This window comes from Microcaecilia unicolor, chromosome 4, assembly GCF_901765095.1.
Source record: "Microcaecilia unicolor chromosome 4, aMicUni1.1, whole genome shotgun sequence".
In the NCBI taxonomy this organism is placed as follows: domain Eukaryota; kingdom Metazoa; phylum Chordata; class Amphibia; order Gymnophiona; family Siphonopidae; genus Microcaecilia; species Microcaecilia unicolor.
The window spans coordinates 367,314,143-367,338,028 of record NC_044034.1 but is presented as its reverse complement, the minus strand read 5'-3'; the positions used below and the strand labels follow the sequence as shown (position 1 = coordinate 367,338,028).

The window sequence follows — 23,886 nt, the reverse complement described above, 5'->3', positions numbered from 1 at the left end:
CCCCCAGTTTGGCTGGCAGGGGTCCCCAACCCCTGCCAGCTAAGACGTTTGTCCCACACTGGCCTTACATTGCTGCCACCCTGTCCTGTTTTTCAGCACTGAAAGCAGGACAGGGCGCCAGGCAATGTAAGAGCAGCGTGGGACAAACGCTTTAGCCAAGGTACCTTCCAGCGGCAGCAGGGAGGCAGAAGCGGTGGCGGGGTGGGCTAGAGGTGGTGGCGGGAGGGTGGCAGAAGGGAGGCGGGCCAAAATGCCCCCCCCCCTCCCATCAAAGTCTGGCTATGCCCCTGACTTCAACTAGACATTACAGAACATGTACCCATACAAGTATTGTGATATCTATTACCTTGTGTCTCTTTGAGTGGAATACAGAAAGCAGACTCCTTACTGATGGACTGCCGCAGGACAGCTGCACTGAGATGATGCATGAGCTGCTCTTGATCTGATAATAAATTAAATAGAAAGAACATCTTACACTTCAATGACGCACTCAAGGAAAGAAATTCACTGCTGGTGGTTAAAATACAATCAAACACCGTTTCCAATAAAAGAACTTCACAGATGAATGTTCTTCAAAGTATATTTGAAACAGATGATAAAAATCTTTGGGAGACAGTTTAGAAAAAGGAAGGGGACAAGTGAATGTTATCATTTTCCATACTACCCTTAAAATAATCCAAGAGTCTTAGAGGATGATCTTAAAATAAAGATACCAAAGTAAATTTACAGGGTTAAAAACATTAACAAAGTTTAAAAGTTTAGGGGCCCCCAATATTCAGCCAGCGGCGATCAGCATTTTGTTGACCCACATTGGCATTAAACCTGGAAATTTGATGTCGGACCATGTCTGGGCATCGGCATTATATTTCCAGGATTCTGGAGCTGGCTAACGCATAGCTGGTTCAGTCAATATTTATCACCACATAAAGGTCCTCTTTTACTAAGCTGCGGTAAAAGAGGCCCCTTTTACCGCAGTGGGTAAAAGGCTTTTTTTTTTTAAAAAGAAATGGCCGTGTGGTAAGTGAACCACTTACCGCTCAACCATTGCATTTACCGCCACACACCAAGATAGAGGTAAGGGCTCCAACGTTAACCCACTGGTAACCGGGCAGTGCGGCACTGCCCAATTACAACTGGAGGGGAGGGGTCCAAGAAAACAGCAAGGCAGACGATCTGCAAACTCCAAGATGGAAAAACAACAAAGCAGATCAGTAGAAGAAAAACATACATTTATTGAACGAAAACCAAATAATCAAATCAGCCTGACACAGGCCGTGTTTCGCCCAGCAGGGCTGCGTCAGGGGCTACACAGTTTTCTTTTATTGTCAAGGTTAAGTAGATATATGTATTGATGTAAAAAATGTATAGAAGTCTTCTAAAATATAATAAAACAGCCAGATACTCAAAAAAGTGATGACATGAAATTCGTCAAACACCCTAGAAACTCCGTAGGCTGAAAAAAAAAAGTTGGAGTTGTTAGGGTGTTTGACGAATTTCATGTCATCACTTTTTTGAGTATTTGGCTGTTTTTTAATTATATTTTAGAAGACTTCTATACATTTTTTACATCAATACATATATCTACTTAACCTTGACAATAAAAGAAAACTGTGTAGCCCCTGACACAGCCCTGCTGGGCGAAACACGGCCTGTGTCAGGCTGATTTGATTATTTGGTTTTCGTTCAATAAATTTACGTTTTTCTTCTACTGATCTGCTTTGTTGTTTTTCCAATTACAACTGGGTACACACCGACACTACAAAAATAAAACACATTTTTGAAGCACCAGAAATGGTGCGCACTGGGAGTGGGAACTGCTGTTGGGCTGCTGCGGCAGTGCGGCAATAGTTCCGGATTAGAAAGCGGTAAGCCCGCGATGGGCTTACTGACGCTTAGCAAAAGACCCCCAAAGACAGGACTGACTTTTAAGCAGTTAATCTGACTGGTTAAATCCTGAATATTGGCACTTAACTGGCCATGTGTTGACTCCGATCTCGGAACACCCCACCCACGATTGCCGGTTTTCAGCAGCACTAACTGGTTAAGTGCCGGTGAAAATTAGCAGTTAGGCCTGAAATGTGAATTTAACCGGCCAGAAACCATTTCTGGCCGGTTAAATCTATCAACCCCTTAAAAAAATAGCAAAGAATGAAATAAATATAGTAGGAATGAACAACTAAAAGAGAATTTACTCATAATTTCACAGTAAAAACATAGGTTACTCTCTGTTCTAAGCTCTCTCATTTTGACAGTCGGTAAATATGACTGGCAGAGAGCATTCATTTCTGGATAACTGCAGTCCAAAGCGCCACATACGCACAATTTACAGTATTATATTACATTTTCAATGTGTTGTGTCATAAAAAAGGAAAATCGTTCATTTAGTAATTCCAGACTTTTATTGGTTTTGCAATAATAACCGAACAGTCTGAATATCCATCAGTTTTGCTTTTCTGGTGTCTATTACAGTATAACTCCCTCTCCCCTCCCCCCCTCCCCCCCCCCCCCATCAAGTTAGCAGGAATTTTATTCACAAAATGTTAACAGTAAAATCTAGAGCAATTGTTCTGAAAAGAAGAAAGTCATTTAGACAAAATACCTCTGGATATAACTCACTATGACCTACAACAGAAAAAGGTGTGAGCTAAACCCGAAATCTCTTCCCTTTCTCTCATTACAACAAGGGGGAGAGCTATTTTCAAAGCCTTTCACTCAGGGGCCCTTTTACTAAGCCGCGTAACCGTCTACGCGCACACAACAAGTGCCAAAATGGAGATACTGCGTGGCTCTTGCAGTAATTTCATTTTTCTCGCGCGTACGACGACATGTGCTGCCGAAAAATAATGGGAATCCCAAACCTCCAATTCCCTGTAGACCCCCCTCAGGTCCTACCTTTAGCAGCGGTAAGGTCCCAAGTGCAAGAGCTATGTTCATCTTTGAAGTACCATGAGGCTGCCGCTAAAAGTTGTGACAGCCATTTTGAAGTCAGCATTGCAATGGGCAGGAGCGACAGGGCATCACTTTTCTCTGGGACTCTATTGGGCTCATTTTCGAAAGAGAAGGGTGCCCATCTTTCGACACAAATTGAGAGATGGGCATCCTTCTCCCAGGGTTGCCCTCAACTGCTTTCTGTCGCGGGGACAACCAAAGTTCCTGGGGGCGTGTCAGAAGCCTAGCGAAGGCGGGACTGGGGCATTCTTAACACATGGGTGTCCTCGGCCGATAATGGAAAAAAGAAGGGCGTCCTTGACGAGCACTTGGTCGACTTTACTTGGTCCATTTTTTCTTGCGACCAAGCCTCAAAAAGGTGCCCAAATTGACCAGATGACCACCGGAGGAAATCGGGGATGACCTCCCCTTACTCCCCCAGTGGTCACTAACCCCCTCCCACCCTAAAAAATATATATATATTTATGCCAGCCTCTATGCCAGCCTGAAATGTCCATCACAATCTTCACGATCATACCTTAACCTGCACCTTCCCAATTGCAAAGGTCTAAAGTACAAAACCTACAATGCATCAAACTTCCCCTACCTGGGATCCCAACTCTAGAATGCTCTACCCAAATACATTCGGTCAATTAGTGAATATCTTCCCTTTAGGAAACTATTGAAAACCCATCTATTCAAACAGGTTTACCCGAATGACTTGACTTACCATAAACAAACATAAACAATACATCTATTTACCGGTCCAACTAAACTTTAACAACAATGACTCAGAAAATATCTCCTATCAACCTTCTTACCCTCTGTGCTTGTCCCAACTTCTCCCTTATCGTCCCACCTCCTTACCTATCCCTATCCTTTCTCTCACACCTCTTCTATCCCACTTACTCCTTGTTCATTTGTCCTACCACATACCTCCTTTGTTGATTCTGATACTACAGATTATTATATCTCTTGTTACTATGTAAGCCGCATTGAGCCTGTGATATTGATCCTTCAATGAACGGGAAAGCGCGGGGTACAAATGTAATAAATAAAATAAATAAATCACAGCAGTATGCAGGTCCCTGGAGCAGTTTTAGTGAGTGCAGTGCACTTCAGGCAGGCGGACCCATGCCCATCCCCCCTACCTGTTACACTTGTGGTGGTAAATGTGAGCCCTTCAAAACCCACCAGAAACCCACTGTACCCACATGTAGGTGCCCCCTTAGGGCTATGGTAGTGGTGTACAGTTGTGGGGAGTGGGGTTTTTTTTTGGGGGGGGGGGGGGGTTGGGGCTCAGCACACAAGGTAAGGGAGCTATGCACATGGGAGCAATTTATGAAGTCCACTGTAGTGCCCCCTAGAGTGCCCGGTTGGTGTCGTGGCATGTCAGGGGGACCAGTGCACTACGAATGCTGGCTCCTCCCACAACTAAATGGCTTGGATTTGGTCGTTTCTGAGATGGGCATCCTCGGTTTCCATTATCGCCGAAAACCGGGGACGACACATCTCTAAGGACGACCATCTCTAAGGTCAACCTAAATGTTGAGATTTGGGCGTCCCCGACCATATTATCGAAACGAAAGATGGGCGCCCATCTTGTTTCGATAATACGGGTTTCCCCGCCCCTTCGCTGGGAAGTCCTGCGAGGACTTCCTGAGGAAAACTTGGGCGCCCCGTTCGATTATGCCCCTCCCGCCCTAGCGAAAACAAGAGGTTACATCAGACGAGGGCGGGACACAGGAAGGGAAGGCCAGAAGAGATGCGATCTGCAAGTACCGCTTTGAATGAAGGGGGCCCGGAGCCGTGGAGGCAGGCAGGTGAGACCACGGACTGCAGCGGCGGGGGGGGGGGGGGGCAGCCTTGCCCAGGGCCCGACCTAGTTTCTCGGCGGCCCTGGCCACAGGAACTCAAGGACCATGGCACACCACAATACCTAGCTCATAGGCGACTCACCGCAGTAAGTGTACCCTAGAGACAGGGGAGCCGAGAAGAGGAGGGGAGGGAACAAAGAGACAGTACTTGGGGTGGAAGGGAGGTTGTCTGGGTCAAGTTGGGAAATGCAGTGAATGCTGTGGCCACAGCAAATGATCTGTGGGTATCTGCTAGTAGATTCATAATTACTCACCAGCAAACACAAGTATCTGGAGTGTGGAACTTCAACCAGTGGCGTAGCTACGAGGGGCCAAGGAGACCTGGGCCCATCAAACTAGCTCCAGGGCCCCCAGTTTGGCTGGCAGGGGTCCCCAACCCCTGCCAGCTAAGGCGTTTGTCTAAAGGTAGGCCTGGGGAGAGGCCTACAGGGGAAGGGGGGATCCTGGTTGGGATTTCCCTGTTGTTTGGTGGGGAGATCGAGTGGGAAGGGGGGCACTGCTGATCAAGAGGGAGGGTGGATCAGAATGGAAGGAGAAGAAAAAACTGATCCTTTACACGGGCCCCAGTTGTTATTCAGCCAGGACCCACAGAAATTCTGGTGGGTACATAAGTACATAAGTAATGCTACACTGGGAAAAGACCAAAGGTCCATCGAGCCCAGTCAGACTGGATAGTCAATGCCAGTGTCCGGTCATGGCCTGGCATTGAATACAGAAGCCTAATTCTGCCCAATGCTGACCACTGGTGGCTGCATACTGACAGGTTTGTTTTTTATGGCTGCTTTTAAATCACAAACACTGAACCTCTGTAATGTTAGTCTGGTGGATTTTAACAACTTCTTTGATAAATTAAGCCTCTCATAGTCTCTTGGTTTTCCTGCTGTAGTTTACTCTCCACCTTATAATTGAAAGAGAAAAATGCCTAGATTTCGACCCAAATCGGGAGATAGACGTTTATCTCACAAAAACGAATAAATCGGTATAATGGAAAGCCGATTTTGGACGTTTTCAACTGCACTCCATCGCGGAAGCATACAAAGTTGACGGGGGCGTGTCGGAGGCGTGGCGAAGGTGGAACTGGGGCGTGGTTATTGGCCAAGGACAGATGGGCGCCTTTCGCCGATAATGGAAAAAAAGTATGCGTTTGTAGCTAGAATTTAGGGCACTTTTCCTGGACCCTGTTTTTTCACGAATAAGGCCCCAAAAAGTGCCCTAAATGACCAGATTACCCCGAGAAGAATCGGGGATGACCTCCCCTGACTCCCGCAGTGGTCACTAACCCCCTCCCACTACAAAAAATGATGTTTCACAACTTTTTATTTTCACCCTCAAATGTCATACCCACCACCTCCCTGGCAGCAGTATGCAGGTCCCTGGAGCAGTTGTTAGGGGGTGCAGTGGACTTCAGGCAGGTGGACCCAGGACCATCCCCCCCTACCTGTTACAATTGTGCTGCTTAATGCTTAGTCGTCCAACCCCCCCAAACCCACTGTACCCACATGTAGGTGCCCCCCTTCACCCCTTAGGGCTATAATAATAGTGTAGACTTGTGGGCAGTGGGTTTTGAGGGGGATTTGGGGGGCTCAACACCCAAGGGAAGGGAGCTATGCACCTGAGAGCTCTTTTACCTTTTTTTTTGTTTTTGTAAAAGTGCCCCCTAGGGTGCCCGGTTGGTGTCCTGGCATGTGAGGGGGACCAGTGCACTACGAATCTTGGCCCCTCCCACGAACAAATGCCTTGGATTTATTCGTTTTTGAGCTGGGCGCTTTCATTTTCCATTATCACTGAAATACAAAAACGCCCAGCTCACAAATTGTCGAATAAAACATGGACGTCTATTTTTTTTCGAAAATACGGTTCGGTCCGCCCCTTCACGGACCCGTTCTCGGAGATAAACGGCCATGGAGATAGACGTTTTCGTTCAATTATGCCTCTCTCTGGCTGAGCTTGGTTATTATTTATTGTTCACCTTATGCTGCTGTCATGGACAGCACAGGGAATTACTGCCTCAAAATTATTATTACACCTCTAGGTAACTCCTTGCACGGCCAACATATTTTACCAGTGGGTGGCACGTGTGCTAAGAATGCCTTATTTCATAAAGCATCAGCTAATACAACAGCTATCAGGTTTACAAGACGGAAAGGCTTGCCAATTTCTGATCTTTGAGGCTCATACAACTGTAAGCTAAGAACTGGTATTTCCCTCGCTGCCTCCTTTTAATTCCCTTTAGACGTGTTCATATTCACAAACACAATTTGCAAAGATCAGAGTCAATCACACGGTTCGCGCTGTCTGCTGAGTCAGTGTTTCCCATCAATTCACTGTAACACTAAGCTTCACTTGCTGGTCTCTTACTACATTACCGCTCTCAAGACCTTTCCATAGTAGAATGAATCCCAGCAGTAGGTTGCAATTCTCATTTATTAGTGGAAAGGCTCTAAACAAACCAGTCTTATAAAGGTTTTTCCATGTGTAAACCTGCTTTATACAACTGAGTGTCGGTTTACATGTATCTAATTATTTATGCTGACAAGACGACACATACCCAAGAACATAAGAGCTGCCATACTGGGACAGGCCGAAGGTCCATCAAGCCCAGTATCTTGTTTCCAACAGTGGCCAATCCAGGTCACAAGTACCTGGTAAGATCCCAAAACAGTACAACACATTTTATGCTGCTTATCCAAGAAATAAGCAGTGGATTTTCCCCAAGTCCATTTTAATAATGGCTTATGGACTTTAGGAAGCTATCCAAACCTTTTTTAAACCGTGCTAAGCTAACTGCTTTTACCACATTCTCTAGCAACGAATTCCAGAGGTTAATTACACATTGAGTGAAGAAATATTTTCTCAGATTCGTTTTAAATTTACTACTATAGATATGACACATACAAACATTTCCACAGGTTAAGTTGTAATGAATGCACATATTTACACTTTTCCAAAGCAAGCTTGCTCGCTACAGGAGTGATCTGGGAGTCTCTTCTACAAAGTCACACTGAGGGGCATAATCGAACGGAAACGCCTATCTCCATGGGTGTTTATCTCCGAGAACGGGTCCGTGAAGGGGCGGGCCGAACTGTATTTTCGAAAAAATGGACGTTTTTGAGCTGGGCGTTTGTTTTTTTTTTTTGCGATAATGGAAACTAAAAACGCCCAGCTCAAAAACGTCCTAATCCGAGCCATTTGGTCGTGGGAGGGGCCAGGATTCGAAGTACACTCGCCCCCCTTATATGCCAGGACACCAACTGGAAACCCTAGGTCAGTGCAGTGGACTTCAGAAAAAGCTCCCACATGCATAGCTCCCTTACCACGGGTGCTGAGCTCCCAACCCCCCTCCCCCAAAACCCACTACCCACAAATGTACAATACTACCATAGCTCTTAGGGGTGAAGGGGGCACCTACATGTGGGTACAGTGGGTTTTGGAGGCCTCCCATTTACCAGCACAAGTGTTACAGGTAGGGGGGATGGGCCTGGGGCCACCTGGCTGAAGTGCACTGCGGTACCCACTAAAAGTGCTCCAGGGACCTGCATACACGCAGGCCTCTAGGACTTGTTACTGCTGTATAACATTGGCACACCAGTTTACACCTGAAGACTAATCTTTCCAAAAACATCCTTTAGTGGAATAAGCACGCTTACTCACAGTTAACTGCAGATCAGAGGTTGTGCCCCACCACTGGCAACGAGTCTCCCTGGTAGTGAGATTAGCAGGTCAGAGCTGGCAGAATGCTGTACAATGCCCTCTTTCAGCCACATTCAAGGTAAGAACTAAGTTCTCTAACGTGGCTAACACATGGAAGGGATCTAAAACTGGCTAACAAAAATGGCCACTACCTCATGGACTACTGGAAACACAACAGGACACACTCTGACCCAATAGGCAGGGGGAAAAGCACCATGGGAGAAGAGCCTACCAACTACCAACATCGTGAGACTGTAACACAAGCTAATGAAATCACGGAGCCCAATATCCTACACCCACCACAATGCAATGCTGATGTGACCCTGTACTACACCCGAGAGCCACATCTGACCCAGGGAAAGGCTGTGAGAGGATCGAACATATTCTACTGTCATGGAGGTGGGTACGACATTTGAGGGTGGCATACAGGCTGGAAAATAAGTTTGTAAAGTGGGCTTTTTTGGTGGGAGGGGGTTAGTGACCACTGGGGGAGTCCGGGGAGGTCATCCTCGATTCCCTCCAGTGGTCATCTGGTCATTTGGGGCACTTTTTTGGGACTTGTTCGTGAAAAAAAAGGGTAAAAAAAAAGTGACCCAAAATCGCGGTAAAAACGCCTTTTTTTTTCGATTATCAGCTAAAGACGTCCATCTCTCCTCAGCTGCTAACCACGCCCCAGTCCCGCCTCCAACATGCCCCGTCAACTTTATTCATTTCCGCGACGGAGAGCAGTTGGAAACGCCCAAAATCGGCTTTCGATTATACTGATTTGGGCGCCTTTGCCAGAAAAACGCCCATCTCCCGATTTGGGTAGCAATATAGGCGTTTTTCTCTTTCGATTATAAGCAGGACTGGCACCTATGTTGTTTTTATACATGAGGTGCTTTTCTGGACTTTTCACATACCGGTAGGTGACTTGCTATTAAATCAGGCCCACGTTATTTGACTTCAAGTCAAGAGATGAATGTAGTAAGCCAAGTAAAAACTGACCCATTAATGCGGGTTAATGTTTGCAATTATCAGTGTCTTGGCCCCCTAATCTCTTACACTCCTACATATTATACAATAATGTAATTTATTTAAAGGCAACTAAAGGGCTGTTTGTTCACGGATGTTATACAGCATAATTGTTTCTACTCGGCAGATTAATTCTTTGCAAAAACATAAAAGGAATCATTGAAACATGCTGTCTTTATTCTTTTCAGAAGAACTGCAATAAAAAGGGAGTAGGCCTCAGCCAGTATCCATTACAGCTCTTCTTCCTTATACACAGATTTATTCAGACACCAGCCAGCTGGAATAAGGTGTTGGAGTATTTAAAAGCAATTGGCTGATGGTACAGGATTTCATACAGTATATATAAACAACATTGTGAAGCTGCCTGTAGAGGTTGTGGCAGCCATTTTGGCTTCACTGTCGCTAGGGGCAGGAAGAAGTGGGCTTCGCTCCTGCACCCAATGCCCCACTGGACCACTTGGGACCTCAGGTAGGCTGGAGGGGGCTATCCTGGGCTGGAGATGGGAGGGGTAAGGACCTGCGGGGGGATGGGGATTGAAGATCTTCACTAATAAGCAGTGGGTTGGGAGGGGGCTAGGAAATTACAATCCTATATAATAATTCTCACCTCCAACGTTCCATGCTTGGGACCGTGGGTCCCTGGCTGCAAGTGGTCTGCGAGGCAGACACGCAGGACGTCACTGACGTCAACACAGCTGATTGCAAGGCAAGGGGAGGAGTAGGGAAACACGCGCAGCGTGTTTCCCTACTCCTCCTACTGCCTCGGAATCAGCTGTCACTCCCCCCCCCCCCCCGCGCTATGGCCCCCTCGAAACCCACCCCCTCCCGCGAACCTGTCGATCCCTCCCCCCCGCCGGAACGCCGAAAACTGCCGCCGCCGTTGTTGTGCTACCTTCCCTTCCCTTCCCGTAGGTTGTTCAATCATCTTCTTAGAAAGTTTAACTCCGTGCGTCTGACGTCAGACGCACGGAGTTAAACTTTCTAAGAAGATGATTGAACAACCTACGGGAAGGGAAGGTAGCACAACGACGGTGGCGGCAGTTTTCGGCGTTCCGGGGTGGGGGGGGATCGACAGGATCGCGGGAGGGGGTGGGTTCGAGGGGGCCGTAGCACGGGGGGGGGGGGGGGGATTGCCTGCCTAAGGCCCGTTTCCTTGCCTACAGAAACGGGCCTTTTTTACTAGTATATATATATTTTTTAGTGCGGGTCATGGGCAATATTCAGCCGAGCCACGCATAACTGTCTTATGCGGGCCCCGGCTAAATATCAGCCAGGATCTGCATATGCTCCGCCTGCCAGCCCCATTAAACTTAGCACCAGATATTCAGTGCCAGAATTCAGTGACCAACATCCTATATAATAAAACGCACCTCCAACATTCTGAAGCCGAGAAAGTGAAGCCTTCAAGCCTTGAAGCATTCCTGCAACGTTCCGGAACTACGTGTCGTCAATTGAGGAGATAGAGCCTTACAGAGCGCACGAATGCTTGAAGGCTTGAAGGCTTCACTTTCTCATACACACACACACTCTCTGTCTCTCACATACACTCTCACACACAGACTCACACACATACTCTGTCTCTCACACACTCTCTCTCTCTGACACAAACACACACACCCTCTGTCTCTCTCTCTCTCTCACTCATTCTCTCTCATATACACACTCCATCTCTCACCCACACACTCTCTCAAACATAGTAACATAGTAACATAGTAGATGACGGCAGAAAAAGACCTGCATGGTCCATCCAGTCTGCCCAACAAGATAAACTCATATGTGTATACCTTACCTTGATTTGTACCTGCCTTTTTCAGGGCACAGACCATACAAGTCTGCCCAGCAGTATTTCCCGCCTCCCAACCACCAGTCCCGCCTCCCATCACCGGCTCTGGCACGGACCATATAAGTCTGCCCACCACTATCCTCGCCTCCCAACCACCAACCTCTCTTCCCCCACCTGCTCCGCCACCCAATTTCGGCTAAGCTTCTGAGGATCCATCCCTACTGCACAGGATTCCTTTATGCATATCCCATGCATGTTTGAATTCCGTTACCGTTTTCATCTCCACCACCTCCCGCGGGAGGGCATTCCAAGCATCCACCACCCTCTCCGTGAAAAAATACTTCCTGACATCTTTTTTGAGTCTGCCCCCCTTCAATCTCATTTCATGTCCTCTCGTTCTACCGCCTTCCCATCTCCGGAAAAGATTTTTTTGCGGATTAATACCTTTCAAGTATTTGAACGTCTGTATCATATCACCCCTGTTCCTCCTTTCCTCCAGGGTATACATGTTCAGGTCAGCAAGTCTTTGTTCATACGTCTTGGAACGCAAATCCCATACCATTCTCGTAGCTTTTCTTTGCACCGCTTCCATATTTTTAACATCCTTCGCAAGGTACAGCCATACACACATCGAGGAAAGGGGGGCATGGAACACGCTGGGGAGGAGAGGGAGGGGGCATGGAACTTGGAGGGAAGGGGGGGCCAAGAACTCAGAGGGGAGGAGAGAGAGGGAGGGAGGAGAGGAGAGAGAGGGAGGGAGGAGAGGAGAGAGAGGGAGAGGAGAGGAGAGGGAGGGAGAGGAGAGGAGAGGAGAGGAGAGGAGAGGGAGGGAGGGAGGGAGGCCTGCACCTCGGACGGAAGGGGGGCCTGGAACTCGGAAGAGAGGAGAGGGAGGGAAAGGGGGGGGGGTCATGGAAATTGGAGCCCCCCCCACACACACACACTCTCTCTCTGTCTCTCACACTCTCTCTCACACACTCTATCTCTCTCTCTCACACACAAACACACACACACTCTCTCTCTCTCAAACATACACACTCCAAGGAAAACCTTGCTAGCGCCCGTTTCATTTGTGTCAGAAACGGGCCTGTTTTACTAGTATTCTATAAATAGCGCTCATCCCAGTGCGCCACTTATAGAACAGCACTGCATGCCAATTTTTTTCAGCGCTCATATCTGGCCACCATTTACTGAATTCGGCCCAATATGCCCATACATACCCCCCCCCCCCCCCCCCCCCCCCCCCCGTATATGCTGGTATCCTAGTCATTCACATTTGTATTTGACAGATAATGTTAGTATTTTATTTGTAGAATTGATATCTTGTGACAAGAGATTGAAGAAAGAGAAAGACAGGTGATAATATCAGGAAAAGCTAGGAGAAGCTGCTAAAGTAGTCAGGAAAGCAAAGATGTAGATGGAAGAAAAAATAACCCATATGGTAAAATGGGGGGACAAGACATTTTTTAGATATGTAAGTGATAGGATGAAGTGCAAATGTGGCACTGTGAGACTCAAAGGTGTAGGGGAGGAATATGTAGAATCTGATAAAGAAAATGTGGAATTGCTTAACAAATATTTCTATTCTGTGTTCACAGCTGAAGAGCCTGGAGCAGAACTGCAGAAGACAAACACAAAGAGGAATGGAGGGGTAGTAGTCCCTCCCTGAATAATTTTCAGAGGACCTTGTTCGTGAGGAGCTGGCTAAACTAAAAGTGCACACACTGATGGGGCCAGCTGGTATACACCTGAGGAGAGTGGTGGAGTGGCCTAGTGGTTAGGGTGGTGGACTTTGGTCCTGGGGAACTGAGGAACTGAGTTTGATTCCCACTTCAGGCACAGGCAGCTCCTTGTGACTCTGGGCAAGTCACTTAACCCTCCATTGCTCCACGTAAGCCACATTGAGCCTGCCATGAGTGGGAAAGCGCAGGGTACAAATGTAACAAAAATAAAATAGATACTATTGGAGATTCTACATGGAATGTTGCTACTATTGGAGATTCTACATGGAATGTTGCGATTCCACTAGCAACATTCCATGTAGAAGGCTGCGCAGGCTTCTGCTTCTGTGAGTCTGACGTGCTGCTTGGAATGTTGCTATTCCACGTACGTGCAGGACGTCAGACTCGCAGAAGCCTGCGCGGCCACATTGGTGATCTGCAAGGGCCGACTTCTAGTGGAATAGCAACATTCCATGTAGAATCTCAAATAGTAGCAACAGTGGAGGAGTGGCCTAGTGGTTAGGGTTGTGGACTCTGGTCCTGGGGAACTGAGTTCGATTCCCACTTCAGGCACAGGTAGCTCTTTGTGACTCTGGGTAAGTCACTTAACCCTCCATTGCCCATGTAAGCCACATTGAGCCTGCCATGAGTGGGAAAGCGCGGGGTACAAATATAAAAAAAATAAAGGAACTTAGGGAAGTTCTAGACCTTTTCAATGCTTTGATAGATTTGGGAGTGGTCCTGAAGGACTGGAGATGAGCAGATGTAGTCCCTCTTCACAAACGTAGAGGTAAGAGGTTGGGAACTAGAGGCTGGTAAGCCTGAGTTCTGTGGTAAGTAAATTAATGGAGAAGCGTTTAAAACAGAAAATAGTAAAGTTTTTGGAATCCAGTGGATTACAGGAACCGAGGCAACAAGGTTTCACTAGAGGCAGGTCTTGTCGGACAAAGCTGATTGATTTCTTTGACTGGGTGACCAGAGAGTTGGATCGAGGGAGAAAGCTAGATGTGGTTTATTTAGATTTTAGCAAAGCCTTCCACATAGATGACAAATAAATAAACCGATTGCCTTCAGTATGGCCCTAAAGTGAATGACTGGGTTTGGATGAGTTGAAGGCGACAGAGGGTAATGGTAAATGGAGCTCATTCCGAGAAAAAGGATGTCACCAGTGGTATGCCCTCCAAAACCCACCGGAAACCCACTGTACCCACATCTAGGTGCCCCCTTCACCCGTAAGGGCTATGGTAGTGGGTTTTGGAGGGTTTGGGGGGGACTCAGCACACAAGGTAAGGGAGCTATGTACCCGGGAACAATTTATGAAGTCCACTGCAGTGCCCCCTAGGGTGCCCGGTTGGTGTCCTGGCATGTCAGGGGGACCAGTGCACTACAAATGTTGGCTCCTCCCACAACCAAATGGTTTGCATTTGGTTGTTTCTGAGATGGACGTCCTTGGTTTCGAAAATCGCTGAAAAACAGAAATATACATGTCTAGGGACAACCATCTCTAAGGACGACCAAATTTCAGGATTTGGACGTCCCTGACCGTATTATCGAAACAAAAGATGGACGTCCATCTTGTTTCGAAAATACATGTTTACTCGCCCCTGAATCGGGACGTTTTGCGAGGACGTCCAAATCGAAACATGGACATCCCTTTCGAAAATGCCCCTCATGTTCTTTATCTGTTTACATTTTTCTCTGTTTCTATAGCTTGGGACAAGTACATCGGATCTTTAAGGGAGTGATAGGGAGAGTAGATGGCATGGATGGGCAGACTGGATAAGCCTAAGATCTTTATCTGCCTACATTTTTCTTTGTTTCTGTGACACACGGTGAATTAACGGATGTATGATTTATTCATAAAAACATAAGCATAAGAGCATAAGCACTGCCATACTGGGACAGACTGAAGGTCCATCAAGCCCAGTATTCTGTTTCCAACAGTGGCCAATCAGGCCCCAAGTATCTGGCAAGATCTCAGAACAGTAAAAAAGATTTTCTGCTGCTTATCCTAGAAATAAGCAGTGGATTTTCCTAAGTTCATCTTAATTATAGCTTATGGATTTTTCTTTTAGGAAATTATCCAAACCTTTTTTAAACCCTGGTAAGCTAACTGCTTTCACCACATTCTGTGGCTTCGAATTCCAAAGTTTAATTACACGTTGAGTGAAGAAATATTTTCTCTGATTTGTTTTAAATTTACTACTTAATTGCTTCATTGCGTGCCCCCTAGTCCTAGTATTTTTGGAAAGAGTAAACAAGCGATTCACATCTACTCGTTCCACTACACTCACTATTTTTAGACCTCTATTATATCTCCCCTCAGCACTTTTTTCTCCAAGCTGAAGATCCCTAGCTGCTTTAGCCTTTCTTCATAGGGAAATCGTCCCATCCCCTTTTCCCCAGTTCATCTTTAACATGTTTTATTTGACCATACCTCTTTTTTCAGGAATCACTTCCCTGAGGTCTAGTGTTTTATGAGTCACTTTAAATTGTTTGTTTTGGGCATATTTACTAATTTGTGCTAAGGTTTTCCTCCCACAGGGTAATTCTATAAATAGCTGCCTAGATATAGGTGGTAGGAATGTGTGTAAATACCAGTAATTCAAGTCATGTACATTTGTATTTTCTGGCTACATGAAATTTTCTAAGTATGGGCCAATATTCGATGACCTGTATAGAGCTGCCAAGGGGGCCAACCTGCTATTCAGAAGATTTAGGACCTGCCCCACCCACAACTCTGCTCGTCCTTCCTACAATTCTGCCTGGCATATCTTCTTACTGTTGTTCACTTAGTTTCTCAATTGCCAATCTCATTTTTCTTTCATTAGAATACTAAAAACTAATCAGTGATCTATGAACACGATGCCACACAATGTTCTTTCAAAAGCAAACCTTGCGTACAGCTCTCACAGTGAATTTTTACCGAGCTGTAGAATAGACAAATAATATATGGAGAAATCAAGCTGGAACAAGCAAAGAGTTTTCAAAGTAAGGCCCAAATATGTAACTCAATTATCCTACTGTTAGATTTATTACAAGCCAGCAACAGTAATTGAATAAGCAAATAAGAATTTCACACAATCGGTTTAATGAATTCAAATCCCATATTGCTACGAACACAATTTGAATGATAACAAAATGCAAGAGGAGAATTGTTAAAATGCAGGTATTCGGACCAGGGCAGTCAGCACTTTTATAAATGTCAGTCGCCCTGGGTTTTTATGCCAGATATTCAGCTCCGGGCTGTACCCGGATATAAAGCAGCCACCGGCAGTCCTCCGGATACTGCCAAAGGAAGGCATTCTGAGCAGCGGAGGAGCCGTGAAACGCTGGCCATGTCGGAGTTTATGAATAAAACTATATTTTAAAAACTGACCTTTGGCCATATTCAGATAAGTGACATTTTCCTTACAGATTGGAATGATTCAAGAAGCTGTTTGTATTAATGTTTGATAACGCTGCATGTCCCTGACAGTATTATAAGAAAAGTGGGGAGGATTTTTAAGCCAGTGATTGAAAAGTGGAGAGCACGAACAATATTATATACTAGTAAAAAAGGCCCGTTTCTGACACAAATGAAACGGGCGCTAGCAAGGTTTTCCTCGGAGTGTGTATGTTTGAGAGAAGTGTGTGTGAGAGTGACTCTGTGAGAGAGAGAGTGAATGTGCGAGTGTGTGTGTGTGACAGAGAGAGAGTGAGACTGGGTGCGAGTGTGTCTGTGAGAATGAGAATGAGAGTGTGTACTTGCCCCAAGCTCTCTTGAATTCAGGTACTGTTTTCATCTCCACCACTTCCACCAGGAGGCCGTTCCACAAATTCACCACCCTTTTCCATGAAGTGTTTCCTCAAGTTACTTCTGAGTCTATCTCCTTTCACCTTCATCCTATGCCCCCTCGTTCCACAGTTTCTTTTCAATGAAACTTAGATATATCTGAGTAAAATCTATGCAAGACAGGCAATACTGTGGCCCAAGTAGAATCTCCTAGGACATCCGTCACAAGATCTTTAGCTAGATCAACATCAGAAGAGGTTGAAATCAAAACTTGATCTAGCTCTGCTTTTTGACAGTTACTTAATGCGTTGTGCTAGGTTATCACTTTGCACAGAAAATAAGAAGTCAGATATCTTGTTCCTGGGAGGAATCCCTAAATGAAGTGAAGCTGACTTTACATGGTTTAAAGTAGTTTGTCCGGTCAAGACAATTCCATGGCTGAACAATTACTCTAACCCTTTCAACCTTTCAGCTTGAGATTGTTGTTGTTCTACTTTCAAATACAATGGGCTCCTATGAACAGATGTTTGGGCATCTGAAACTGAAGATAATTCACTCTTACAAAGTAGAAAAAGGTTATGGAAAAAGAAATTCTCTAAGCCCTTCCAGTTAGCAATTTCAACTGTCAGAAATATTGTTAACAAACGGAAATGACATGAATTGTTGACATCAAACCACAGTCCGGAAGACCAAGAAAAATCTCTCATGGAACTGAATGAAGGCTGGTCAGGTCTGTAAAACAGAACGCACAGATCATTGCAAATGACAGCCTGATACGTTTAGCTGATGATGGAGGGATTCTATTGGTTATGTCGTCTTTGATCTGTTAGGCAGTTTCTAGACTTTACTTCTCTGTGGAATTTCATCCTCTCTCTGTAGCCTACAAACATTACGTAACACTGCAGCATGCTTCCTATGTAAGGCTCAAAAATACAATCATGTTACCCCCCCCTCTTTCCTCAGTTGCATTGGCTCCCAGTATAATACAGGCATCTGTTTAAGGTTTTATGTTTATCTCATAAAGCTCTACACATTGGTACTCCGGCTTATCTTGCTTCTGTGGTAATACCCTACACTCCCTCTAGTACTCTTTTGTTTACTGGATTCTCACCGGCTGGTTTTTCCTTCTCCCAGGATTGCACATTATGAATCTACTCATTCCTCTGCTTTTTATTTTGTTATTCCCTCCCTTTGGAATTCGCTCCCTCCCTATATTTGATCTGAATTGTCATCTAATAAGTTTAAAGTTTTGTTGAAAACTCACTTGTTTGAAATAGCTTTCAAATCTCCGTCATGATTTCTGGGGTCCAGGCTTGCTCTGACTGTCCCAGCGACCTACTGAGTGTTCCCAAGTCTTTCCAGAATGTGTATGTATGACCCTTGTTAATTGGTCTTTGCTTTCCTATTTTATTATGGCGTTATTTTCTATTTTAACTAGTGGTATTTTTTAATTGTAAGCTGCTATGGCCTGGCATTCAGAAATAGTGGAATATCAAGCTTTTTAATAAACATATCGTACAATTTGCTGGGAGAGTTGTCAGAAGGAAACATTTTCTATGACCTCATCGGAAATATCATCTAAAGCATGCAAAAGAATACCTTGCTAAGCCTGACATTTTGGGGGAAAAAAAGTGCTTTGGAATGATGAAATGAAAATTAAACTGTTTTGCCACAACCACACAAGATAAATTTGGAGAAAAAAGGGAAGAACAGTTGACGAAAGGCAAACCTTGCCCATTGTTAAGCACGAAGATATACCATATCTAGTAGGTTTGGGGGTTGTGTGACAGCAAGTAGCACAGAAACGATTATGCCGGTGGAATAATAAATAGATTCCATTAAATCTCAACATATGCTAGAAGCCGAAGAAAGATTGGATATTTCAGCAAGATAATGACCCAAAACATACTTCAAAATTGACCACGAAATACTTAACAGAAAAGAAAGATGAAGGTTTGAAATGGCCTTCAGTGTCCCTAGACTTAAATATCAAAAATCTAAATATTTGAAAGGTATTAATCCGCAAGGAAACCTTTTCCAGAGATGGGAAGGTGGTAGAACTAGAGGACATGAATTAGGGTTGAAGGGGGGGAAGACTCAGGAATAATGTCAGGAAGTATTTTTTCATTGAGAGGGTAGTGGAATTCCCCCCCCCCCCCCCCCCCCCCCCACACACACAAACACACACAGGAGGTGGTAGAGATGAAAACTGTAACGGAATTAAAAAATGTGTGGGACAAACATAAAGGATTCCTGTTTAGAAGGATCAGATCCATAGAAGCGTAGCAGAGATTAGGTAGGAAAGCCAGTACAGGGCAGACTTCTACAGTCTATGTCCTGATTGAGGCTGAATAGATTTGGATGGGCTGGAGTGGAGCTTTTCAGGGGTTTTGACAACAACTTCAGAAATTTTAGAACAAGGCCAGTGCCGGGCAGACTTCTATGGTCTATGCCCTAAAAATGGCAAGAATAAATCAAGATCAGGTATACATATGATATATCACTTCATACCATATGTAATGAGTTTATCTTGTTGGGCAGACTGGACGGACCATAGAGGTCTTTATCTGCCGTCATCTACTATGTTAATACTGTCAAGTACTAAGCATGATGTACTTAGGAACAACAAACATAGTTTGAAATGTCTATATGCGAATGCCAGGAGCCTAAGAAATAAGATGGGGGAGTTGGAATATATTGCACTAAATGAAAAATTAGATATAATAGGCATCTCTGAGACCTGGTGGAAGGAGGATAACCAGTGGGACACTGTCATACCGGGGTACAAATTATATCGTAGTGATAGGGTGAATCGGATTGGTGGAGGGGTAGCATTGTATATTAACGAGAGCCTTGAATCAAATAGATTGAAAATTCTGCAGGAAACAAAACACTCCTTGGAATCACTGTGGATTGAAATTCCATGTGCAAAGGGGAAAAGGATAGTGATAGGAGTGTACTACCGTCCGCCTGGCCAGGACAAACAGACGGATGCGGAAATGTTAAAGGAAATCAGGGACGCAAACAAACTGGGCAACACAATAATAATGGGGGATTTCAATTACCCGCATATAGACTGGGTTAATGTAACATCTGTACACGCAAGGGACATAGGATTTCTTGATGAAATCAAGGACAGCTTCATGGAACAGCTAGTTCAGGAGCCGACAAGAGAAGGAAAAATACTAGACTTAGTCCTTAGTGGTGCTCATGATCTAGTGCAGGGGGTAACGATACGAGGGCCGCTTGATAACAGTGATCATAATATGATCGGTTTTGATATTGGCATTGAAGGAAGTGAAACTAGGAAATCAAGTACGCTAGCGTTTAACTATAGAAAAGGTGATTACGACAAAATGAGAAAAATGGTGAAAAAAAGACTGAAAGGAGCAGCTCGCAGAGTAAAAAACTTGCATCAGGCGTGGATGCTGTTTAAAAACACCATCCTGGAGGTTCAGGACAAATATATTCCACGTATTAGAAAAAAGGGAAAAAAGACTAAACGTCAGCCGGCGTGGCTAAACAGTAAGATAAAGGAAATCATTAGAGCCAAAAACAATCCTTCAGAAAGTGGAGAAGAGAACCAACTGAAAGTAACAGGATAGATCATAAGGAATGCCAAGCCAAATGCAAAGCGGAGATAAGGAGGGCAAAAAAGGACTTTGAGAAGAAATTAGCGTTGGAAGCAAAAATACATAGTAAAAATTTTTTTAGATACATTAAAAGCAGGAAACCGGCCAAAGAGTCGGTTGGGCCGCTGGACGAAAATGGTGTTAAAGGGGCGATCAAGGAGGACAAAGCCGTAGCGGAGAAATTAAATGAATTCTTTGCTTCGGTCTTCACCGAGGAGGATTTGGGGGGGACACCGGTGCCGGAAAGAATATTTGAAGCGGGGGAGTCGGAGAAACTAAACAAATTCTCTGTAACCTTGGAGGATGTAATGGGTCAGTTCAGCAAGCTGAAGAGTAGTAAATCACCGGGACCTGATGGTATTCATCCCAGAGTATTAATAGAACTAAAAAATGAACTTGCGGAGCTACTGTTAGAAATATGCAATCGGTCCCTAAAATCGAGTGTAGTACCGGAAGACTGGAGGGTAGCCAATGTTACTCCGATTTTTAAGAAGGGTTCCAGAGGAGATCCGGGAAATTATAGACCGGTGAGTCTGACGTCGGTGCCGGGCAAGATGGTGGAGGCTATTATTAAGCATAAAATTGCAGAGCATATACAAAAACATGGACTGATGAGACAAAGTCAGCACGGATTTAGTGAAGGGAAGTCTTGCCTCACCAATCTAATGCATTTTTTTGAGGGGGTAAGCAAACATGTGGACAATGGGGAGCCGGTTGATATTGTATATCTGGATTTTCAGAAGGCGTTTGACAAAGTGCCGCACGAAAGACTCCTGAAGAAATTGCAGAGTCATGGAATCGGAGGTAGGGTATTATTATGGATTAAGAACTGGTTGAAAGATAGGAAGCAGAGAGTAGGATTGCGTGGCCAGTATTCTCAGTGGAGGAGGGTAGTTAGTGGGGTCCCGCAGGGGTCTGTGCTGGGTCCGTTGCTTTTTAATGTATTTATAAATGACCTAGAGATGGGAATAACTAGTGAGGTAATTAAATTCGCCGATGACACAAAATTATTCAGGGTCGTCAAGTCGCAGGAGGAATGTGAACGATTACAGGAGGACCTTGCGAGACTGGGAGAATGGGCGTGCAAGTGGCAGATGAAGTTCAATGTTGACAAGTGCAAAGTGATGCATGTGGGTAAGAGGAACCCGAACTATAGCTACGTCTTGCAAGGTTCCGCGTTAGAAGTTACGGATCAAGAAAGGGATCTGGGTGTCGTCGTCGATGATACGCTGAAACCTTCTGCTCAGTGTGCTGCTGCGGCTAGGAAAGCGAATAGAATGTTGGGTGTTATTAGGAAGGGTATGGAGTCCAGGTGTGCGGATGTTATAATGCCGTTGTATCGCTCCATGGTGCGACCGCACCTGGAGTATTGTGTTCAGTACTGGTCTCCGTATCTCAAAAAAGATATAGTAGAATTGGAAAAGGTACAGCGAAGGGCGACGAAAATGATAGTGGGGATGGGATGACTTTCCTATGAAGAGAGGCTGAGAAGGCTAGGGCTTTTCAGCTTGGAGAAGAGACGGCTGAGGGGAGATATGATAGAAGTGTATAAAATAATGAGTGGAATGGATCGGGTGGATGTGAAGCGACTGTTCACGCTATCCAAAAATACTAGGACTAGAGGGCATGAGTTGAAGCTACAGTGTGGTAAATTTAAAACGAATCGGAGAAACTTTTTCTTCACCCAACGTGTAATTAGACTCTGGAATTCGTTGCCGGAGAACGTGGTACGGGCGGTTAGCTTGACGGAGTTTAAAAAGGGGTTAGATAGATTCCTAAAGGACAAGTCCATAGACCGCTATTAAATGGACTTGGAAAAATTCCGCATTTTTAGGTATAACTTGTCTGGAATGTTTTTACGTTTGGGGAGCGTGCCAGGTGCCCTTGACCTGGATTGGCCACTGTCGGTGACAGGATGCTGGGCTAGATGGACCTTTGGTCTTTCCCAGTATGGCACTACTTATGTACTTATGTACTTATGTTACTATCCAGCTCATTTTTGAAAGTGATCGCCGGCCATCTTCCAACACAAATCGGGAAATGGCCGGTGATCTCCTGAATCCGGCCAAATCGGTATAAACGAAAGCCGATTTTGGCCGGGTTCAACTGCTTTACATCGTGGAACCAGCGAAACATCAAGGGGGCGTGTAGGTAGGGTAGTGAAGGCAGGACGGGGGCGGGACGGGGGCGTGCTCACGAGATGGCCGGCTTCGCCCGATAATGGAAAAAAAAAGCCAGGCTTGACGAGCATTTCGCTGGCTTTACTTGGTCCCTTTTTTTTCACGACCAAGCTTCAAAAAGGAGTCCCAACTGACCAAATGACCACCGGAGGGAATCGGGGATGACCTCCCCTTACTCCCCCAGTGGTCACCAACCCCCTCCCACCCCAAAAAAAACTTTTTTGCCAGCCTCTATGCCAGCCTCAAATGTCATACCCAGCTCCCTGATAGCAGTATGCAAGTGCCTGTAGCAGTTTTTAGTGGGTGCTGTGCACTTAAGGCAGGCGGACCCAGGCCCATCCCCCCACTACCTGTAACACTTTTGCAGGTAATGGAAGGCCTCCAAAACCCACTGTACCCACATGTAGTTGCCCCCTTCACCCCTAAGAGCTATGGTAGTGGTGTACATTTGTGGGTAGTGGGTTTGGGGGGGGGGGGGGTTGGGGGGGCTCAGCACCCAAAGTAAGGGAGCTATGCATGTGGGAGCTTTTTCTGAAGTCCACCACCCCTAGGGTGCCCAGTTGTTGTCCTGGCATGTCAAGGGGACCAGTGCACTACAAATGCTGGCTCCTCCCACAACCAAATGCCTTGGATTTCGCCGGGTTCGGGATGGCCGGCATTTTTTTCCATTATCGCTGAAAAACAAAACTGGCCATCTCAGACTCGGCGAACTCTGGCATTTGGCCAGGCTAAACCCTATTATCGAAAAAAAAGATGGCTGGCCATTTTTTCAATAATACGGTTCCGGCGCCGCCAAAATAGATCGCTGGCGACATTCGATTATGCCCCTCCATGTTAATCAGGAACCAGTCTGAATATTGGAAAGGGAAATGGGGCTTGATCTACCACCTTTCTGTGGTATTTGCAACTACATTCAAAGCGGTTTACATAGTATATATAAGTACTTATTTTGTACTTGGGGCAATGGAGGGTTAAGTGAAGGAGCTGCCTGCAGTGGGAATCAAACCCAGTTCCCCAGGATCAAAGTCTGCTGCACTAACCACTAAGCTACTCCTCCACTCTATGGGATTCTGAAGTCTTGTTATTTGTTGAGGTTCTACATGGAATGTCACTACTCACTTGCCCTGTACCCTTTTATCCTCACCTCTTTTATTCCCTTACCTCTTAGTTGTCCTGTCTGTTTGCCTGTCCTATATAGATTGTGAGCTCTTTGAGCAGGGACTGTCTTTTCATGTATGGTGTACAGCGCTGCGTATGCCTTGTAGCGCTATAGAAGTGATAAGTAG

General features: G+C 45.5%; 1 protein-coding gene across 1 annotated transcript in view; it reads right to left on the bottom strand.

Moving 5' to 3' along the window:
- The window catches only part of CFAP47 (cilia and flagella associated protein 47), a 1,083,264-nt gene that overhangs the window by 227,242 nt on the left and 832,136 nt on the right, over positions 1-23,886 (bottom strand). Inside the window, 1 exon segment of the mRNA XM_030202357.1 lies at positions 347-442. Coding sequence (XP_030058217.1) covers positions 347-442 — 96 coding nt within the window.